This window comes from Amblyomma mixtum, chromosome 4 (genome assembly GCF_055824585.1).
Source record: "Amblyomma mixtum isolate Tamu chromosome 4, ASM5582458v1, whole genome shotgun sequence".
Taxonomy (NCBI): domain Eukaryota; kingdom Metazoa; phylum Arthropoda; class Arachnida; order Ixodida; family Ixodidae; genus Amblyomma; species Amblyomma mixtum.
In genome coordinates this window covers 67,587,301-67,608,425 of record NC_143015.1, presented here as the reverse complement: position 1 = coordinate 67,608,425, position 21,125 = coordinate 67,587,301, and the positions used below count along the sequence as shown (strand labels likewise).

At 47.2% G+C, this 21,125-nt stretch overlaps 2 protein-coding genes across 2 annotated transcripts in view; one reads left to right on the top strand and one right to left on the bottom strand.

Annotated features, from left to right (window-relative positions):
- LOC149346751 (zinc carboxypeptidase-like) overlaps positions 1-21,125 on the bottom strand; it is a 50,454-nt gene that overhangs the window by 10,409 nt on the left and 18,920 nt on the right. The window contains exons 3-8 of the mRNA XM_089585442.1: positions 18,817-18,953; positions 17,567-17,654; positions 16,895-16,993; positions 15,944-16,042; positions 14,861-14,971; positions 14,386-14,482 (exon numbers count right to left, since the gene is read on the bottom strand). Of these exons, the coding sequence (XP_089441568.1) occupies positions 14,386-14,482; positions 14,861-14,971; positions 15,944-16,042; positions 16,895-16,993; positions 17,567-17,654; positions 18,817-18,953 (631 nt within the window). The remainder of the gene's footprint in view (positions 1-14,385; positions 14,483-14,860; positions 14,972-15,943; positions 16,043-16,894; positions 16,994-17,566; positions 17,655-18,816; positions 18,954-21,125) is intronic.
- LOC149346752 (uncharacterized) lies at positions 3,308-5,124 on the top strand. Its single transcript, XM_089586018.1, has one exon. It carries the CDS (start codon positions 3,412-3,414, stop codon positions 5,122-5,124), a length of 1,713 nt encoding a protein of 570 aa, XP_089442144.1. The 5' UTR covers positions 3,308-3,411.

Below are 21,125 nucleotides of genomic sequence, written 5' to 3'. Positions count from 1 at the left end.
GCGCTCCACCCCATTCTTATTCTTCTCGATATTTCCCTTTCATGATTCAGATCAGCGGACACTACCTGCCCTAAGTAGACGTATTCTCTTACCGCTTCCAGCACCCTTGCTAGATGTTGAACATTGCTTTGGTTTTCTTCATGATAATTTTTAGCCCCAGTGTTCTGTTATGCCCTTCTAACTCATTGATCATGCATTGTAGTTCCTGTGCTGAGTGACTTAACAAAGCAATTTCATCAGCGAATCGCAGATTAGTTGGTATTCTCCATTAACTCTTGGCCCCAACTGTTCCCATTTCAGGCCAGGGAACACCGCCTGTAATCTGGCGATGAATAGCATTGGAGAGATCTTGTCTGCCTGCCTGACACACTTCCATATTGCAAAGTTCATTGCTGACTTTATGAAGTACTATAGTAGCTCAATTTTACATCCTCCATATTAGGCATAGTATGCTTTCTTATCCCAACAAGCTATGCGGCATATATTACTATCAGGACAGTGAGAGTTATCGGCAGTAATACGCCGTTTCATTGCGAACAAGTTCTGCCGCCATGAATAATATCAATTATTTCCCCGAATTTCGGGCGCCATGTGCATATTCAAATATAACGCGATTCCATAATATCTTTGGAGATAGCTTCTCCAATCCTCGTATTTAAATAATACAGTTCCCATTTCATTTCACAATTTGCAAGCAATATTGTGCATGTGAACAAAAAAACAACAGTGCTTGTCTGCCGTTGAAAAACCAACGAAATAAATTTGTTGAGGCCTGGGTTCATACTAGGTGGCAAACAAATATTTTCAAAAGAAATAATAAAGGCGCAATAGGCACAAAAGCTTCAGTACCTTTCAGCAGGGCTTGAATTGCGAGCCTAACTGCGTAGAATAACGGACGTTCCACATTGTAGCCATAAACATGGACGGAGCCTGCACATTGCATAACACATAGCACACCACACCACAAGCACATAACAAGCTACTCCACAGAACAAGCAGGCACGATCTTGTTTGCAGCTTCACCTGGCGTCATACATTCAATGCGGAGGGGGAAAATGCTGAATATTATAAGTGTTCCTACTCGCAAGCACTGTCCGTGGCGGTCCAAGAGTCCGCAATGACTAATAAAGATAATGCAGTGTTTAAGCATACATGTACAGGGTCAATCACACTTAAAGGGAACACGGCTCCGCGTGGCTGCGCAGCAGCGGAGCACTACTGCGACCAAGTCGGTGGCAAACCCGTGCAAACGGGCGGATAACACGAAGCACCACGTCGAGGTCGATCTTCTGATGTGTCACTCTGCATTCATTCATGAACGGGTTACATGCAGTGGCACTCCGCAGGTAAGTGGCCACGCGGAGCCATGTTCCCTATAAGTGTGATTGACGCCGTACCTATCCACGCAATCAAATCTTTGTGTGTCCTTGTGTGTAACTGCTGCCCTAAGTATTACATGCACCACGTAGTGCAAGGCCAGAGGTTCATCAAAACAGAAAGTACAAGCCTGAACAGCGCTCTAAAATTGCGCAATGAGATGCCAGCACATATAATCGACATTAGTGTTCGCAAAGGTTTGTTGCTCGGAGTCGCAATTCAGCCGGTTGTTTTAAGGGAACAGGCTAGGCAAAATTTCCCAAAAAAAATTGATGTAGAGGGCTAGCATGCGCCATGTGTGTTTATTCCCCCTCCCCCCTCCTTTCTTCGCGGTTAAGGGAGGTGAGCTTCGCCGTTGAGCGGGCGGGCCCCTAGGAGGTCTGTGGATGCACGCGGTCTCATTAGGAACGCCATTAGCTGTGCAAAGCGGGCAGCAGCCAGAGAGGGAGCGGCCGGCTCACCCAAGCCTCCCATTGTCCCCTTTCGGGGAAGTACGCGTGTTTCTCGCCGGGGCCGCTTCTCTCCCGCGGCTTGACAAACACCACTTGCGGCCCAATTAAGATTCGAACGCTTCGTTCGGAGGTTCGACCGCTTTTCTTTTGAAAAGAGAACACTGCTGGACGAAGCGGGGGCAGGCGCGTCCGGATGAATGGGAGCTGTGGGCAACGGTGCAGCTGGCTGGCGTCCGGGGCTCGACCCGGGGCTCGGCAACTCGGTCTCTAGAAACGGGAGCACGCAGAAGACACCACCGGACAGAACGAGCACAGCCACCTGCTTAATTGGGGACAGTGGCGGCCACTTGACTTATGTCGCTGCCCGGACCCCGGAGGACGGCTGGTGGGGTCGGCAGTCCATTGTGATCCGACTCGTATCGGAAAGTGGATCTGCGCTCCCGGGTGGTGTTTGCGACGGTCGCAGCTGGGTTGGGGCTGGTAATTGCCCTAGTTCCGGGAATCGTCAAGGTCACGGGTACTGGGGAGACAGACGTACCCGTGGAAGTGTTTTGACATGTTGTTTTTTATGTGTTTTGCTGTGTATTTCATAGGGGAGAGAGTTTGTGTAATACGGTGGAAGTGTGGGGCGGGGCGCGTAAACCAGGGGGCCAATCCGTATGTGTGTGAATTCTCGGAATGTACTATGTTTTAAGTGAAAATGATGCCCTTTTTACAATATGTACATTTGAGAGAGAGTTATCTGCCTTAAGGAAGTTGGAGGGCGGGCCACACGGCTAATAACCAATCGTGTTAAGAGTTTGACACGATTGGATGCTGATGAATGTGGGTCGGGCCCATGTGTCTCTAAAACTGGGTCCCGGAGCCCGGGAAAGGGGTTCTGGGCTACGGAGTTAGATGTAACGCATCTTCGGCTATGCCGAGTAGGGGCCTCCCCTAAATGTTAGCCAGTTCCATGTTGTTGTTGTGTTCACTGCTCAACTTGTATATATATGTAAATTATTGTACATAAAGCTTCAAGTTATATCCCCAGCAAATTCTCAGTTGTTGCCGAGTATCGTCTCCTATAGACCTTCAGCCTTCAAGTCACCCAAAAGCCGTCTCAGACGGGGCACCCCCGGTGCAGAAGAAAGAAGAGAAAAAGAACATATTCGCTTCGTTAATTGAGCGAAACTTTAGTATCGATTTTTTGTTTTTGTGTAATTTAAAATCTCTATTCTTTCCTTAACATAGCCCAGTCTTTCATTTGCGCACACGCGAAATATTTACCTCAAAATCAACATTTTTCGAAACCTACGCAGCATCCAGCCACGCCTCCTTTGACACATGCTCGGGATCTGTGCCTTTCCTAAGCTAAAAAAAAATTTTTTTTTCAGCGCCTATTTTTTGTCACGTTTAGCGATATGGCAGTCACTCATCTGGCAACAGTGAAAACCTAGCTACCATACTTCAGTTAGCCAAACGAATCCTAAGACGCAGCTGGATTACTCGCAACGCGCGGCATTTTGCTCGTGTTTCGGCGTGTTTTCGCGGACATACGAGTTTGTTTATACCTTTGTGCTGGTTATTTAGCGGTAATGCAATGACAAAGCCAAATAAGTGCTTTAAAAAACGTCTCTTCTACGGAAACCGGCATAAGTCGATCTCCAATGACGCCAATTCTCTGCAACACAACCCAGTAGTGGGCGCCGCGGCCACCACGTGCGCGTCTGCATCGAAGCTTTCGCACTCGGCAGAACGCTTGAACCTAAAGGCAAGTGACAGTGACCGCGGTTATGGCCTGATTGACATTGACCTTCTCTCGTGTGCCGTTGCCGAAAGCTGTGCGTGTAAAGCGTGTGGTGGCGACATTCAGCTTGTTGAAGACGCTGCACGAAAAGGAGTTGCTTGCACGTTTTCCCTGCAGTGTGTAAAGTGCTCCTCAGCACACCGGTTCGAGACATCGAGACGGACAACATCGGGCCTTTACGAATTCAATGTGAGTATTGTTTATGCGTTGCGATGCATAGGAAAAGGAGCAGCTGCCGGGACTACGTTGTGTGCGATGCTCAACTTGCCAAAACCACCCACAAAATTTTCGCGGTACAATGATGAACTATTGAATCATGTTACCGCCGCCGCGGAAAGATCAATGGAATGCGCAGCTAAAGAAGCAACGGACCTCAATGACGGAGATACTGATATTGCTGTGGCTCTTGACGGAAGCTGGCAGAAGCGAGGGCACACCTCAAATAACGGCATAGCGTCCGCAACCAGTGTTGACTCTGGCAAGATCATTGATGTGGAAGTAATGACGAAACATTGCGCAATGTGCATATCGAAAGCCACTTCTCGTGCCGACCTAGACAAGCATCATTGCCAACGGAACTATGAAGGTTCAAGTGGAGGGATGGAGACCGAAGGAGCTTTGCGTATATTTCAAAGGAGCAAGCAACTACACGGTGTTCGGTACACTAAGTATTTAGGAGACGGGGACAGCAAAGGCTTCCTTGCTGTGCAAGCAGCAAAGCCATATGGAGACCATGTTGAAGTTTCAAAGCTAGAGTGCATTGGCCACGTTCAAAAAAGGATGGGGACCCGGTTGCGAAGACTCAAAAAAGAAAACAAAGGAAACAAGCTGCCAGACGGAAAAGTTATCTCTGGCCGAGGACGCTTGACTGATACAGTGATCAACAAACTTCAGACATATTATGGCTTGGCCATTAGGAGACATGTTGGGAGCTTGGACGACATGCGGAAGGCCGTATGGGCCACCTATTTTCATATGGCCCCCACTGATGCTCCTCCTTCCCATGACCTGTGTCCAAAGGGTCCTGACACGTGGTGCCCATTCAACAAGAGCGAGATGAATGGAGAACCTTACATCCACAAGGATTCCCTCCCGGCAGCGGTCCTTGAAGCAGTGAAGCCGGTGTTTCAGCAGCTCTCAAAGCCTGAGCTTCTCCGGAAATGTCTCCATGGAAAAACACAGAACACGAATGAGGCGTTCAACAACGTTGTATGGGAGCGTGCTCCGAAAAATGTCTTTCTTGGTCTCAAGACGCTGAAAATAGCGACAATGGATGTTGTGCTAACTTTCAATGATGGCAGCATTGCTCGAGCCGAGATTCTGAGGTCATTCGGAGTTTCTCCAGGACGGTTTACAGTCCAATGGTTGCGCGAAGCTGACCGGCGGCGACTGTGCTTTGCAGAGAGGGCTACACGTCTGGTCACTAAGGAGGCCCGGAAAACAAGGCAGCTAGCGCAGAAAAGAAGTGTTGATGATGGAGGGGACTACCGTGCTGGTGGCTATTGAAAAAATGCGTGAGAATTTGTTTCTATAGTCCTATATTGCAATAAAGCTCTTTCTTCCACTTCAAAGCCAATTATCTGAAAACACCAAATTTTGCTGCATTTGACCCTTTTTTTAAGAAACTACAGGCGCAAGGGAGATAAAATTTTCCAGACATTGAGCAAACATTACAGATAGTCTACTGAACTAGGATTCTAACTATTATTGCAGATGATTTTTATTTACAGGCTATTTACTGCAGATTACAGCTCCAAAATTTGGTGGGTCCAGTAAAAAAAAAAGATAACAAAAAAACTAACCTTTAAAAAGAAATTATCCTAGTTCAGTAACACTACCTAACATTGCTGATTACAATGCCACCAATGTTAATGTTCTAACCCCAGCAGATCGTGAGAAAAAAGGTCACGAACATAGCCTAAAATGCATGGCAAGAATAGGACCTACCCTGTCCCCTTAATGTGTCAACCGCACAGCAGATACCGCGAGAGCTTGCGGGTTAAATTGAATGAGATTGCATGTGAGAATGCGAATACTGAATCTGATAACTCTATAAATAGGTAAATAGCGTAAACACTTTACCATGCTGTTGCAATTTTTATACTAGACTGATGAGGTTTTGCGCCATAATTCCAATATCTACAAGGCCATGTAGGTTGCGACATAATGTTTTCGGATGACCGTGGGTCCCTTCTTTAATAAACTGCGATGAAGCTTATTTCTGCTCTCTTCGCTTAGCGTACCCACCGCAGTGACTCGGAGGCTTCGGTTTTCCGCTGCTGATCGCAAGGTCTCGAGTTCGATACCGGTCGCGGTGGCCGTATTTCGATGGAGGCAATATACGTAAAGGCACGTATCCTGTACGATGTGGGCGCCGACAAATAACGCAGGTCATGTTAATTTATCCCGCAGACCTCCACTACGGCGTTCCCATATTCCATGTCAGTCTTCGGGACGTTAAAACCGGCCATTAAAATTTTTAACGCATCCGTAAAATACTGTTTGAGAGAAAACAGTGCTGATATCTTCGATGCATATAGCCCTAAGCATGATTGGTATCTTAAGAAAATTATGACTTTCATAATGTAAGTGCCAAGAATAAAAATAGCAACATGCAACAACATATAAACAAAGAAGACAGAAAGCATGTGTAAACTGAAAAGCATAGAACAATTAGAAGGGTAAGGACCATACACGACACACAAATCGACATACAGCTTCTGAACCCTAGTTGAGAAGCCACCACATCTGTTTATTTAATTTCCTTCGCCTGAATCTTTTCCGAACCGAAAATATTGATATCATAATTGTCTGCTTTCCCACTTCATTAAGCTAGCAGAGCGCTCAGCTGACAATCGAGAATTCAGCTTATCGCTTAGTGGCTGCTTCGTGCTGATAACTAAGTGTAGTTTTACCAGATCTGAAAATGAAGCATAGGTAAACTTTGCGTTAGCATCTGTAAATAAAATGCAGTCATGCATATTTTGTACATCATCTCGGTGCAGTATTGGCTGATGAAACTTGTGGAATAAATGATATTTTCCCTTACGCGTGCTTTTTGGGGCTTTGTACATAATTCCAGGCAGCCTACGATTGCGTGAAACAAGCACAAGCGGCAGGCTGTGAGTGCTGGCCTTTAAAACCCCGGGTAATCCAAGCAGGGTCTTAGTTTACATTGTTCAGCCTTACACTTAATATCTGTGTATTCCTGGCTTCAGTGCTGACTATTATTCTATGCTTTCAACGTACATGGAAAAAAAGATTGAAAAGATTGAAAAGATTTATTTCAGCAGAGCAGTTACAGCATCTGCTGCAGGGGCAGAGGCTAAAGGCTGTGGTGCCTGACGAGGCCTCTGTCCCTCTGCAGTCGACGGAAGTGCAATACAAATTTGAGCATAACAAGAAGGTAAGTCACATAATTGAAACAAATGTGGGTAAAGTATGCCATTATAATCACAACATTAACACAGTATGATAAGTACAAAAAAATGCAAGGATATTATACAGAGATTTTGTTCAGTAGACAATACATTGAAGGACACTTATAATAATAAATGCGCCAATAAATACTTTTTATTCACCAAATGTTTATTCTAAGCACTTAAGCAAACTCGCTGATTTTGTTCTTCTGAAAGGAAATAAAGATGATGTGTTGATGATCCCGACACCAGCAACAAAATAATGACATTGTGCTAATGTATCAAAAGATTAACAAAATTTATGGATGGTCAATTCCAGAAGGATGGCATAATGAAGCAAACGCAAGCAAGAGTCTTTAGCAGTAGCCTGGAGCCAAAGGTGATTTTGCTATTTGCAGTTAATGCCGCCCGGGAAAGCAGAACAACAAAGTTTATTAAATAGTTAATGCTATTAGAGAGTCCGTGTGCAGCATTATTGTCCTTTCCTTTCTAGCTAGTGAAAAAACTTTATTAGAGAGGACAGCTAAGCGGGCAATTTGGTGATACATTATGCAAGAACAGCGCGAACAGACGGGGAAGAAAGGAACAACGCACAGGAACAAGCGCTGACTCTCAACTAAAGTTTAATCACAGGAAATACGCTTGTAAAAAGAACCAGAAAACAAAAAAACCCAAAACCAGAACGCACGTGTTGCTAAGTGATATCCAGATATGCAAGAAATCTGGAGCGTCCTGTGCTGTTAAGCATGATAAAAGATTTGTGCATTGCTCCAAAGGGGTAGTTTATAAAATCCCGCTGTCCTGTAATCAGATATACATTGGGCAAACGGAACGTTGTATTAACACACGTCTCGGAGAACATCTCAATTCATTAGAATCTAATCGCTCCACTAATCTAGTTGATCATTGCCGAGAGTGTCAATCCTGTTTTCCGTCCTTGCATTGTACTGACATTTTGTACAAACACCCCGACCAGTTCACCAGGGAAATCATTGAGGCATATAATATTGATACAGCTCAGAAGTGGACGAAGAAGAAGTGCTTCGCCATCTCGCTGGTGACGAGGAAGAAGAAGTGGTTCGTCTTCTTGCTGGTGACCGCTCGGCAGACTGGAGCAGTTCTTGTGTCTCTGTGTGCTGTGTAATATTCGTGACAAATCTGGTGGAGGTGCGGGGTACGCTTCCAGACCCGCGTAGGCTACCGACCAATACGGATCTCACCCCAGTTCACCAGCGCCGCGGCCGCCGCCTCCGTGGAGCGTCCCCTGAATTTGGACTCCTTCCGGCTGCAACCAGGGCGACGCAAACCCGGCCTTCGGAGGCACCAGCTGCCATGGCAACTGAGACCACGCTCCCGGCGCACATCCTCTGTCATCAGCCACGAACACCCCCGTCGTTTCATGGCGACGTGTTCGAGGACGCCGAGGATTGGCTCGAGATATTCGAACGGGTTGCCCGTTACAACGGCTGGAGTGACAACCGTAAGCTCCACAATGTCTATTTTGCACTTGAAGAGTCGGCTCGGACATGGTTCGAAAATCATGAAGCTTCGTTTACGTCCTGGGAAGCTTTCTGCCGCAATCTTAAAGCCACTTTTCCGAATGCAGACCGTCGAGAGCGAGCAGAAGCTGCGTTACACTCGCGCAACCAGCGCCACAACGAGAGTGTACGCATGTACTACGAGGACATGACTCGCCTTTTTAAGCGCGCGGATCCCAACATGACAGAAGACAAGAAGCTTCGCCACCTCATGCGGGGTGTCAAGCAAGAGCTCTTCGCAGGACTCGTGCGCAGCCCACCAAGCACTGTGGCAGAGTTCCTCACCGAGGCGGCAACTATGGAGAAGACGCTGGAACAGCGAGCCCGCCAGTACAATCGCGACGTCAACACCTTCGGGCCTGATCCCATCTCCATGCCTCCCGGTATCGACGCGGCCTTTCTACGCGAGCTGGTCCGATCCGTCGTCAGAGAGGAACTGCAGGCCTTCCGTACGCCGTCCGAGACGCCATCTTTCACGCCACTGAGCGAAGTCGTCCGGGACGAGGTGCGCCTGGCAGCACAACAGCACCAGATTTCCGAGGTTCCTCGCCAGCCTGATGCAAGGCCCACGTATGCGTCCGTCCTGCGCCAGGCCCCTGGGTACGACGTCACTGCCGCGACTCCAGCAGTGCTCTCGTCGAGCTCCCCTCGTGGTGACGCTCCGCCAGCCTATCAGCGGCCGCGAAAGAGTGAAGTGTGGCGTGCCCCGGATCGTCGGCCCCTCTGCTATCACTGTGGCGAGGCGGGTCACCTCTACAGGGCGTGCCCATACCGCCGCGTGGGCCTGCGTGGTTTCGCACCGGACGACCCGTGCCCTCAGAACGGGGAACGACCGCAGGAGATAGCATTCCATCTGTCGTCGCGCCAGAACCGCATCACGTCAGGCCACCAGGATGCTCGATCACCGTCGCCGCGACGCTACCGTTCTCCAAGCCCCCGTCAAGCCGCAGGCTACTCCGGACGCCGTTCTCCCAGTCCACGCCGGGAAAACTGATTCCAGCGGCCTCTGGAGGCAAGGCCGCTGATGCCGGGACTTGTGAAGATCCTCCTGCGCCACTACCACGCGACGATGTTTCTCCGGGAGCGAGTAGCGACAGCATCCGACGCGCTACCTCCGATTTGTGCGTCAAAATTGACGGAATCGACGTGACCGCTTTGCTGGATACTGGTGCCGACTATTCTGTCATGTGCCTGGCCCTTGCCGTACAACTGAAGAAAGTATTGACGGGGTGGTCGGGGCCTAGCATTCGCACTGCTGGGGGTCACCTGATTATCCCTGCCGGCAGGTGCACAGCCCGTGTCGATATCCGTGGTTTTGTGTACGTCGGCGAGTTTGTAGTCCTCCGTGAGTGTTCGAGGGACTTGATCCTCGGTCTTGACTTTCTCCACACGAACGGTGCTGTCATTGACCTCCACGAATCACGGGTCACGTTCTCGACGAAACGGGCCGTGGCACGCACTGACACAGACGATTCACGGTTCACTGCTCCGCGACTTGTTGACGACGACGTAATGGTGCCACCCCGGTCCAGTGTGCTAGTTCTCGTGAGGAATGATTTATTCCACGACTACGAAGGTGTCGCTGATAGCCACGTACCCCTGCTGCTCGAGAAAGGAGTAGCCATCGCTCGCGGGCTCGTCCAACTACAAGACGGTTGTGCTAGTGTGCTCCTTACAAATTTTGCCAACGAGTTGCAGCACCTCGCCAAGGGCACGGCTGTCGCCTTCCTGCATGACTTCGCTGTGGTGCCTCAAGTGTGCGCCCTGGAGACAAGCCCTGAAGACCAGGCCCCACCATGCCCTGTCCTTCCGTCCGTCAGAATCAATTCCGATTTGGCGCCTGAGCAGAAGGCTCTTCTCTCGGCGCTTCTAACCGACTTCGCGGGTTGTTTTGCCACAAGCTCCAGGGTCGGTCGTACGCCTGTCGCAAAGCATCGCATTATCACCGACGAGACTACACCACCCGTATGCCAGCGCCCATACCGCGTTTCTTCGACGGAACGCGAAGCCATTAAAAGGCAAGTGGACGAAATGCTCGCCGACGATGTCATTCAACCGTCGACAAGTCCATGGGCGTCACCGGTAGTCCTCGTGAAAAAGAAAGACAACACCCTGAGATTTTGTGTCGATTACCGCAAACTGAACAACGTGACGAAAAAGGACGTTTACCCGCTCCCCAGGATTGATGATGCACTCGACAGACTACGTGATGCCAGGTTCTTTTCCTCCTTGGATCTCAAAAGCGGCTACTGGCAGATAGAGGTGGACGAGCGAGACCGCGAGAAAACTGCTTTTGTGACGCCTGATGGTCTATACGAATTTAAGGTGCTCCCGTTTGGACTATGCTCAGCGCCGGCCACTTTCCAACGCATGATGGACACTGTCTTGTCTGGGCTCAAGTGGCAGACGTGCCTCGTATACCTGGACGATGTCGTCATTTTCTCGCCCACCTTCGAGCAACACTTGGAGCGGCTGCGCACAGTGCTCCGGGCGCTCCAATGTGCGCAACTTACGATCAAGCCCGAGAAATGCTATTTCGGTTTTGAGGAGCTTCGTTTCCTCGGCCATGTTGTCAGCGCGCGCGGTGTTCTCCCAGATCCCGACAAGACCGCTGCTGTCTCCAGTTTCCCGCGTCCCACTGACAAAAAGACCCTTCGCCGTTTTTTGGGACTGTGCTCTTACTATCGACGATTCGTCCAAGATTTTTCCAAAATAGCTGAACCCTTAACAGCACTGACCAGAGACGACACACCCTTCTTGTGGGGAAGCGACCAAGAGGATGCTTTCGTGGAGCTCCGCCACCGCCTGCAACGTCCACCGATACTCGCCCATTTCGATGACGCCGCAGCAACTGACATACACACTGATGCTAGCAACGTAGGCCTTGGGGCGGTCCTGGTACAGTGGCAGGATGGCGCCGAACGAGTCATCGCATACGCAAGCCGTACACTTTCGCGCTCGGAATGCAACTATTCAACGACTGAGAAAGAATGTCTTGCGGTAGTCTGGGCCATCAGTAAGTTCCGCCCATACCTATACGGAAGACCATTTCGCGTTGTCAGTGATCACCACTCGTTATGCTGGCTGGCCAGCCTCAAAGATCCATCTGGGCGGTTGGCGAGGTGGAGCCTCCGTTTGCAGGAGTACGACGTAACGGTCGTGTACAAGTCGGGGCGGAAGCACCAAGATGCGGATTGTTTATCACGCGCGCCAGTGGACATTGCTTCCCCGGAAATCACTGAAGACTTCTCTTTCCTTGGTGCTGTTAGCGCAACCGATATGGCGCAGTTTCAAAGGGAAGACCCAGAGTTAGCGCCGCTCATCGCGTACCTGGAAGGCTGCGACGGTCCCCGCATTCCTCGTGTTTTTCTTCGTGGACTCAAATCCTTCACTCTGCAGAACGGCGTCCTCTACAAGCGCAACTTTGAGAGCAACACTGCAACATTTCTGCTCGTAGTCCCGTCCGAGTTGCGACCTGATATCTTGAGCGCTTGCCACGACGAACCATCTGCCGGCCACCTGGGGGTCAGTCGTACCTTAGCGAGGATTCGGCAGAGGTACTACTGGCCAAGATTACTTCCATCAGTGCGGACATACGTCAAAACCTGTCGCGACTGCCAGCGCCGTAAGTCTCCTCCCTTCAAACCCGCAGGATTTCTTCATCCCATAGCGCCCCCGAAGACGCCTTTCCAACAAGTGGGAATGGACCTACTCGGCCCTTTTCCGAAGTCATCCACTGGAAAACGTTGGATTGCTGTCGCGACGGATTATTTGACGCGGTACGCTGAGACAACGGCGCTTGCAAACGGAACTGCTGTCGAAGTGGCTACGTTTTTTGTACACAACATCGTGCTGCGTCATGGCGCTCCTGCGGTTATAATTACTGACAGTGGAGCTGCTTTCACAGCCCGCTTGACTCAGGCAGTCCTAGATCTGACCCACACCAGCCATAGGCGTACAACAGCGTACCACCCACAGACAAATGGTTTGGTAGAGCGCCTTAACAGAACCCTGGCCGACATGCTCTCCATGTATGTGGATCTGGAGCATAAAACATGGGACCAAATTCTCCTATACGTAACGTTCGCTTACAATACGGCCCTGCAAGAGACAACGCGGCTCACGCCCTTCCAGCTTGTCTTCGGTCGTCCAGTTGTTACTTCTTTGGATGCCATGTTGCCCGTCGACCCTCAGTGTGACGTAGAGCCAGATCTTGACGTCGCCACTTTCGTTCAGCGGGCTGAAGAAGCACGTCAACTGGCCAGGCAGCGAATACACCGTCAACAGCACGCCGACGCTGACCGCTACAATCTCGGACGGCGATTTGTTACGTACGAACCAGGCGACCATGTGTGGGTTTGGACACCAGTTCGTCGCCGTGGGTTGTCCGAAAAATTACTGCGCCGATACTTCGGACCTTACCGAGTTCTCCGCCGCATTAGCGACGTGACGTACGAAGTTTCACCGGCAACCCCAGGCCGCCCTTCGCGCAGACCACCGCATCCGGATGTTGTGCACGTCGTTCGTATGAAGCCGTACCACGACCGTCCTGCTGATTGTACTTGACGCTGAGTGCCGCCGGTTGTGTGTCGTGATAGCTGTGTCTCACTTTCGTGCCTAACCCATTTTCCCCTCTGTGAAAGCGGCCCGCATCGAGGCGATGCTGCAGGGGAGGGAGCAATGATACAGCTCAGAAGTGGACGAAGAAGAAGTGCTTCGCCATCTCGCTGGTGACGAGGAAGAAGAAGTGGTTCGTCTTCTTGCTGGTGACCGCTCGGCAGACTGGAGCAGTTCTTGTGTCTCTGTGTGCTGTGTAATATTCGTGACAATATAACAAACAAAGCAATACTGTGTGTCAGCAAACCATCCCTGCTCCTGCGCGACTGTGATGTTGTATATCTCGATATCACTTAGTACCACGTGCATTCTGGTTTTACTGTTTTTTGTTCTCTGTTTCCTTTTATAAGCGTGTTTCCTGCTATTAAACTTTAGTTGAGAGTCATCGCTTGTTCCTGTGTATTCTTCCTTTCGTCCCCGTCTGTACGCCCTGTTTTTGCATAATTTATTAGAGAATTGGCATTTCAAAAAACCGCACGATGTCTTGGGTCCATTGTCCTTAGCTTCAACTTACTTGTACTTCTTGTTTGAGGTGTTTTGTATAATTTATATGGTCATCCCAATTTGCCGTTTGAACCAGCCACACTGGTCTGAGGGAAGGCAAAGATTTTCTTGCCATCATTCTGGCAATGAAGGCTTTTTTATTCTGGAATATCTCAAACTATATTAGGAAGATCTAGATCGTCGCGTAATATATTGTGGGCAAGGCAGAGAACTATATATTTTGTGGGGCCTGATTAACCTGCTTATATTTTGTGACTCATATTAAACTTACGGTCATGCAAAGTGAAATGCAGTGAATGCAGCAGTATCTTGTGACTTGGATTCAACTCCCTCGACGACAGCAGAGGCTGTTAGTATGCGCCAGTCTATATTGCTTGCCTGTATTTGATACTTTCCTTTAGTCACTTAATTAATTAATCGATCCATTTACACAAAAAACAGCAGTTTGCTTGGCAATGTTTGACAACCAATAAACTTTGGCGCATAGTGAAATGGTTCTCGCTCTTTCTTCTGCACGGCAGGAACAGGTGGACGAAGATTGCATGCGCGACTTATTTGGAGCGCTTATTTGGAGAGAAAATTCATATAAACTCCCGACAAACTTTGCGAGCTGTTCTTTGTATTCTTGCTGTCTAGTACTGCAGTATGCTAGATGAAATGATGCCATGCTCGAATGAAGCATTACTTACTGCAAAATGTGCCCACATCAAAGTTTCTGTTGGCGTCCGCTCCACGGCACCGGTTACTAAAGCGGCTCTTAGAACGGGTCTTTCTCCAAAAGCGATCCTGCAATGTCAAAAGTCCTTTAATCTTGCAACTGCCTGCGTAACATGCGCAACATAAGTGACAATAATATGCACAGAAAACATAGCGCAGTAACTGCAGAGGACGAGACGAGGGCAGGGCAGGCGCTTGTCCTGTCCTCGCATCGTCCTTTGTATAGGTAGTGCGCTATCCTTTCTGTGTGACGAATAACCAACATACTCTATAATATTCCCTCTGTAATAATTCAGTTTTTGGTTTCGACATTTATTTCTCTATGCCATGATTTCACTGATGGTTTCAACCTTAGAAAGCAGTGTTAACAAATAGTTGCACTACAGCATACAGGATGACATCAGCTAGACATCAGCTAGGATGACATTGGCGTTAATGATGACTGACCGTGGTGTACGTGTACTCGTAGCCATCCGGGTTGACTATCGGATAAATGCGCCACTCATACTTCGACACCAGTTGGCGGATGTCTTCGTCCTTCTCGTACTGCGTAGCCAGCTGTTGAAAAAAGGCAAGAAAAAATATAAATTAAGGGGTATATTTGATTGCATTTAGAATTCAGAACAATAGGACGCTGCCGAATATGAGATAAAATGAAGAAATGATAAAAACGAATTATGTTGCAACTTCAGTGGAAACTACAGTACAACTAACCGGGGACTGGTGCTGACTGGCCTGTTTTTATTCTTTTTATTTCGTGCACGAAACAATAAGCAGTGGCCCCAAGTTGAGGGCGCACAGTAGAGCATGAATACTATTGCTCTTTGAAGGGGTTACTTTTACAGAAATAACTTTGATTTTCAGTGGACGTTTCTCCTACTGGGCAAAATCCATTGGGAACGTTTTGTAATTAGAAAGTTTTTCTTGCTATTGATGAAGTACAAACAACGTGGACGCAATGCTGGCACCCAGACGTCGCTGTACTGCTTTCCTCATGCAGCGTGGGTGGTGCAGTGTCTTTGTAAAGTTTAGGATCGCATCTTCTTTTCGAACCCTTATCTGCCTTTTGCTGCCAGAATTAGGATAGAAAAAGGAGGGTCGAAAGTAGGAAATAGAACAAGGCGTCCTGGATGAGTTCTCTACGCTTATGATTAGTTTTTATGATTTCTGCTGCTCATTACTGTAGGAAATTCAAAACAGATGGGTGCAAAAAGCGCGCATCTTAGGACTCACTCCCCTAAATGGGAAAGGTCATTTTCGATCGAGCGAGGTGTCCTGAAGAATTAGAGGTAGAAAGAGTTATTCTTCTTTTCACAATTAGGGGCACTCGTAGATGAAACCTAGGGCCAGTACCTACTCTTAAGTTGTGAGTTTTCGCGCCTTGACCCAAATTCCTATAACTCATAACTCACTGTTCCTAGACATGCAGGTCTTTAGTTGAGAAGGAGGCAATCGCTCACTACGTGCATTTAGCGCTGTCTTTTCGCTAGCATATATTCTTCCAGTTTAGTAGTGCTATTGTGCACTTGCCTGGTCTATGATGTAGAGGCATGTGGAGTGTGAGATCCATTCTCTGGCATGAATTCCGCATTCTAGGAACACGATGGGCAAGTTTTCTTTGGGTTTGATCTGGAACGACACATAAGGATAATGAAGGCACCAGCCTAAAGTAGCATAAATTTTCTGGACAAGGAAATTCCTATTACATTGCATTTTAGTACCTTGGGAAGGTATGGTAGATTGTGAGGCGCTGAAAGTTTAATCTGAAAGCTTGTTTTTTTGGGGGGCACTTCAAACGTAATATTAACGCAAGAAGATAGCGCAGGGGAGAAAGACAGACAGGATAGACATAAATTTGAAACTCCAAAATTGAATACAAAAAGTACGAATATATAGTGCACGCTCCATTGTTGCAACCTGTCAATGCCCTCGAAGCACACCCTACAAGATCGCATGAATGCATAGAGTGGCCTCTCCCACACCCCTCCTTTCTCTGGGTCCTCTGAGTAAGGTATTTCCTGCGGTAAAGCCGCACTGGCAACCACTTCTTTGGCCAAGATTTTCAAGGAATTCGTTGGGCGAATAGGATTGATAGGAAAAGCAGGAACAAAAAGTGGTCAGGATTTAACGTAGTTAAACCGAGCAGTCGTGCGAAAGCAGATGTTCATTCTTCAAGGGAAGAGGACAGTTAAGCTCCGCATTAAGGGTATGAGGCGATATCTTGAGTATACATAATTTGTCATTTTTTAGTTAACATTTATAGAGCTCGGCGAATCCTCATACCACTGAAGCAGCGCAGCAGTTAAGCGATTAAGTGGTGAAATGGTTAAGCGCGAAGTTCAGCTAGCAGGCTTGTAGCACACATTAAGCATTTAAAGAATGTGCCATTTCGGCTAATAAACCAAGTACGTGGCGACTGGCTCTAAGTTCCATAAAACAAGCGGCTGCATGCTTTCAAGCCTCTCGCTCTCATCCACTTACGTGAACGCCAATAATGTCCCTCGATTCGTATGATCTGCCGATGGACGTGTACGTGACGTGGTCGTACTTCTTGGCATACTGCTTCAGGGAATTCTTAAACTGGAGAGGAAGATGCAGATGCACTTATTAATACAACGAATAAGATGCTTCGGTCTCGATAATCCCAAACTTTTCATCCTACGAGAAAGCAGTCACGTAACCATTGGCTGGGTTAACCCCAACCAATCACTACGTTGTTGATTTCTAGTCGAATTAAGGGAGAAGAAATCTATAACACGTGTGACTGGAGGAACAAGCAGGCGGAACCCGCTGAGATTAGGGAAATACATAAAAGTAACGGTGAAGGGTGTAGTAAGAACACTAGCTTCTTAAGAGGGAGCAACAACATGCACAAGAAGATGAATAATGAACCTCATGCAAAAAGCTTATCATAGCTAGGGCATCAAATTATTTGAAGCAGCTACAGAAGCTACGTGAAGCCACCACTCAATACATTTTGGCGACGGAAAGGGAAGGTACAGATTGTGTCTGCGCAAAAACTGAAAAAGGAAATGCACTTTATTTTAGTTTAGTTAGTTATACGTTACCAGGAAGCACGTTAGGCATGCTGTGAAACCGTGCTCGGGAGAATTCAGGCCCGAAACCACTACGCTGAGCATACGCCGCACGTACCTCTTGGAACTTCAAGTACCTCTTGAAGCGATCAGTCGATGTCGAGTAGGTCGTGAAGCGCATTTCTTTGAGCTCATTGTCGATTAGACTGGAAAAAAAAGAAAAGGCGATGAATGCACTGAACTTTAGTCTTCATCGTACGAAGGATTTTCCGGTGAAACGAATAAATCGATGTGCTCGTGCCTTTGTGTCTCTGCGTGTGTTGCAAGACAGCACAAGGTACAGCGGGGACCTCTTTGAACTTGATTAACGCGCACTGCTATCACCATCAGGAAGAGCGACACAGAGTATAGAAGATGATGTTTCTCGGCATCGAAAGATATGTGTTGTTAAGTAAGTGTCTGTGGGCATTAGTGACTTGGGTTAAAAGCCAAAAGAAAATTTACAGTAATTGAAAATTTCTAGCCGTGGCATCAAGCCGCTTAAGAATGGTGCGCCGGCAGTGGTCAGACTACGCTAGTGCGATCCTCGCTTATGCTGAGATGAAACAACGGTTATGACAAATGTCGAGCACCAAACAGTTGTTGGCCTGTTCTATAAACACAAGCAAACCTGAGCCTCAATTCGTTGTTACGACTGACGGAAAACATGCTTGGTTTTGTTCTCATTATTTACTGGTTTCAGGATTTCCTGCCGTCTTCCTTTTTTTTCGATTTTCTCACACGCTAGTAGCAGATCAGCGCAATCGACAATGAGGGTGATAAAACTGTGCTCATGGACAAATACAACACGAAGAGAAAAAGTCATTCCACCGACCTCTTGCCGAAGCTCTGCTGTAGGAAAGAACGTAGTTTTCTTTAGCTGCAATGTTGGTTTCGAGCCCATAGTTTTGGTTGATTCACATCATGCCTGGCTAAGCTTCATCGGAGTTTTTTTGGCTAAAGCAGTCGTAATGCCACTGAAAGTTTGATTTTATGAGATTTAAGCCTGTCCCTTACTGAAAAAAATTGTATGATGCCATAACCGCATTGAAGTTTCGTCATACGAACTTCATACAATATGTATGATATTGTACAACATCTGTATGACAAATGTATGATTTTTCAAAAATGACTCAGAGTGGTACGGTAACTGTATGATATTTGTATGACAAGCCATCCGAGATTATTGCATCATACAGCTTTTTTCACTAAGGATGCCCTTAGTTCGAACGTAAACTGCAACTGCATATTACTACAGCAGTGGTAACCGTTGTGCGAACGGTTAAGGCACTGTTGAGTCTCACAAACCGGGAGCACGAAATGCCTTACTCTTGGAGGTTGGAGCAAGTCGTGGTGACGGTGATGCCCGACCGCGAAGCTGTGGTCACGAACTCGGCGACCACTTCAGGTCGCAGCCGCAGAAGTGCCGATGCGCCGACCATCTGTGACTCTTGCCATACATCGAGCTGCGTGTGAAGTGAAAGGCGACAATGTGAAATCCTGCCACGGCGAAAATTAGCGCCTGGCAAAATGTAATGCAACTTCCATTCCATCTACACTTTCTGACGTTGAGGTTGTCTTCAGATGTACTGTTGAAGGACAGCCAGATCTGTTAACATTCATAGCATTGTTATTAAATAACTTGAGGTGGCAAAGTGGTTAACTGGTACAGTGTACTAGAGGGCAACGGATTAATTTTGAATTTTATAGCAGCAACATAGTGGGAGGACAGCTGTAAACTAGAGGCATACCTCTTAGCTGGTGGCAGCGATTTTCGACGGAGTGAACAAGATCATCCCTATAAATCTCCAGTAGCCACGGGGGATTAGACTAAATGGGAAAGAATATGCACCAACGAAAACAAGTTTACGTGCCTGCAATTGTTGAGCTTACTCATGGTAGGCGCTACAATTAGCTTCAGTCTGCGCACAAGTTCCTGACAATTTCCGGCGACAGCTTATATGTAAAAGAAGTCCTCGGTTTTTTTAAAACGTTTACTTAATATTCCCAATAAAGATATTCGAGTCCCCTCTATATCGGTCACAATGCGCCAAGTGGAACCATTTAATAGAGCGAAATCAGCAAACCTAAACTGAAAGCCAGTCCGCAGTCAGCGACTCGCGGCATGCGCACCAATTAACCACAGTCATGCGCGTAGTTTTGGGGCAATTTTAGGCAACAGGCTGCGCGCTGTGCTGACATCAGAAACATTTCCAGGAAAACATTTGTATGTGCGCTGGACTGAAGTAGGGACTGAAAGCGATGACCCCTTCAGTAGAATGCCTAAGACGACCTAATATAGGCCTCAAATTTTGTGCTGTTAGTACGTATTAGTATTTAATAAATGTTTCTCACGTCACAGGTGCAGTGTTGCCTTTTCTGATCCGAGGCCACGAAAACAGCAAACTTTAAAATGAATTTGGGACGGAATGAAATGCCCCATATGTGAAAACGTGTTGGAAGTCATTATGAATGAGACAAAAGAGTGTCAGTTTCAATAAATTAGAGTTACTACGGAGAAGCCCGAGTGCTGCCTTTAGGTTATTTAAATTATTTATACTGCAAGAATGAAAAGAGAATAGGGTCCTAAAATGAACGTTACTGGAATGTCCAGATCTTTTCTGAAATTTGAACTTCCCGTCCGCTGACATGAAAGTTCCGCTCCGTTTATTTTCATTATTTTTTTATCCAACAACAGTGCACCGTCCTTGACCCAAAGATGAGATGAATACAAAACTAGGTACACATAAAAATACTCTATTCGGAGCAACGGGAACAAAATTCAAGTATTAAGAAAGCCCCATACGTTAGGAATTTGAGATAGATGCTTCAAAATTTCGAGCGCCGAAAATATATTGAGTTACTTCAATCGTTTGTGGGTTTAGTAGGCAAAAAATGAAAATTTAAATATATCCTTTGCCATTAAAATGCCATAAAGGGTCAACCTGCCCTTATTAAAATGGGTGCTTGCATGAGAGACCTGTGGGGTAGTGTATATAGGATACCTTTCCTGCATCATGTTATTACACATTAACTGCAGTTATTCTTACTTGTCGGCGCGGCTCACTTGATGTGTTTCAAGAACCGGAGAGTTATTGACTTCTGTAATACCATTATGTATATATTTTGGAAAGTAACATAGCTGTAGCTTTGCGCACTCTCATCTTTGGCAATATTTTTGAGACTAGAGGTCTCCTAGAAAGAAGAAATGAACTACAGACAGTGACAAGCGAGTTCTTTATGAAATTATAACTACGTGTTGCGCGAGCTGTTTCCTTTTCAGAAAAGTGAGTTGCGTAAGTTCAATGCGTTAATATAGGCCTTATTCTACACACAGGAAACTTGAGAAGTAATAGAGATGTTTCCGTCACCCCAAGACCGGTGCCAGAGGCAGTGATCGACAACGAAAGGGAATAGATTACAGTTCGAATAGTTTGGTTGTAATTGCCCTACATAGCGATTCCGGAGAGCGTTGCGTTCTTTTCAGCACACTAACCATTTTCATGCCCCAGAAATATTTTTGCCCTGTTTTCCGTTCAGTACATCCGAGTAAACCACCTGTGCTCTAAATAATGGCTCTTATACTACATAGAAAACTCTGGGCCATGAGGTAGAAATTCTGAACATTGTCCCTCGTG

What these genes read in the sequence shown, in the direction of transcription:
- LOC149346752 (XM_089586018.1), top strand. Translation starts at nt 3,412, where the DNA reads ATGACAAAGCCAAATAAGTGCTTTAAAAAACGTCTCTTCTACGGAAAC.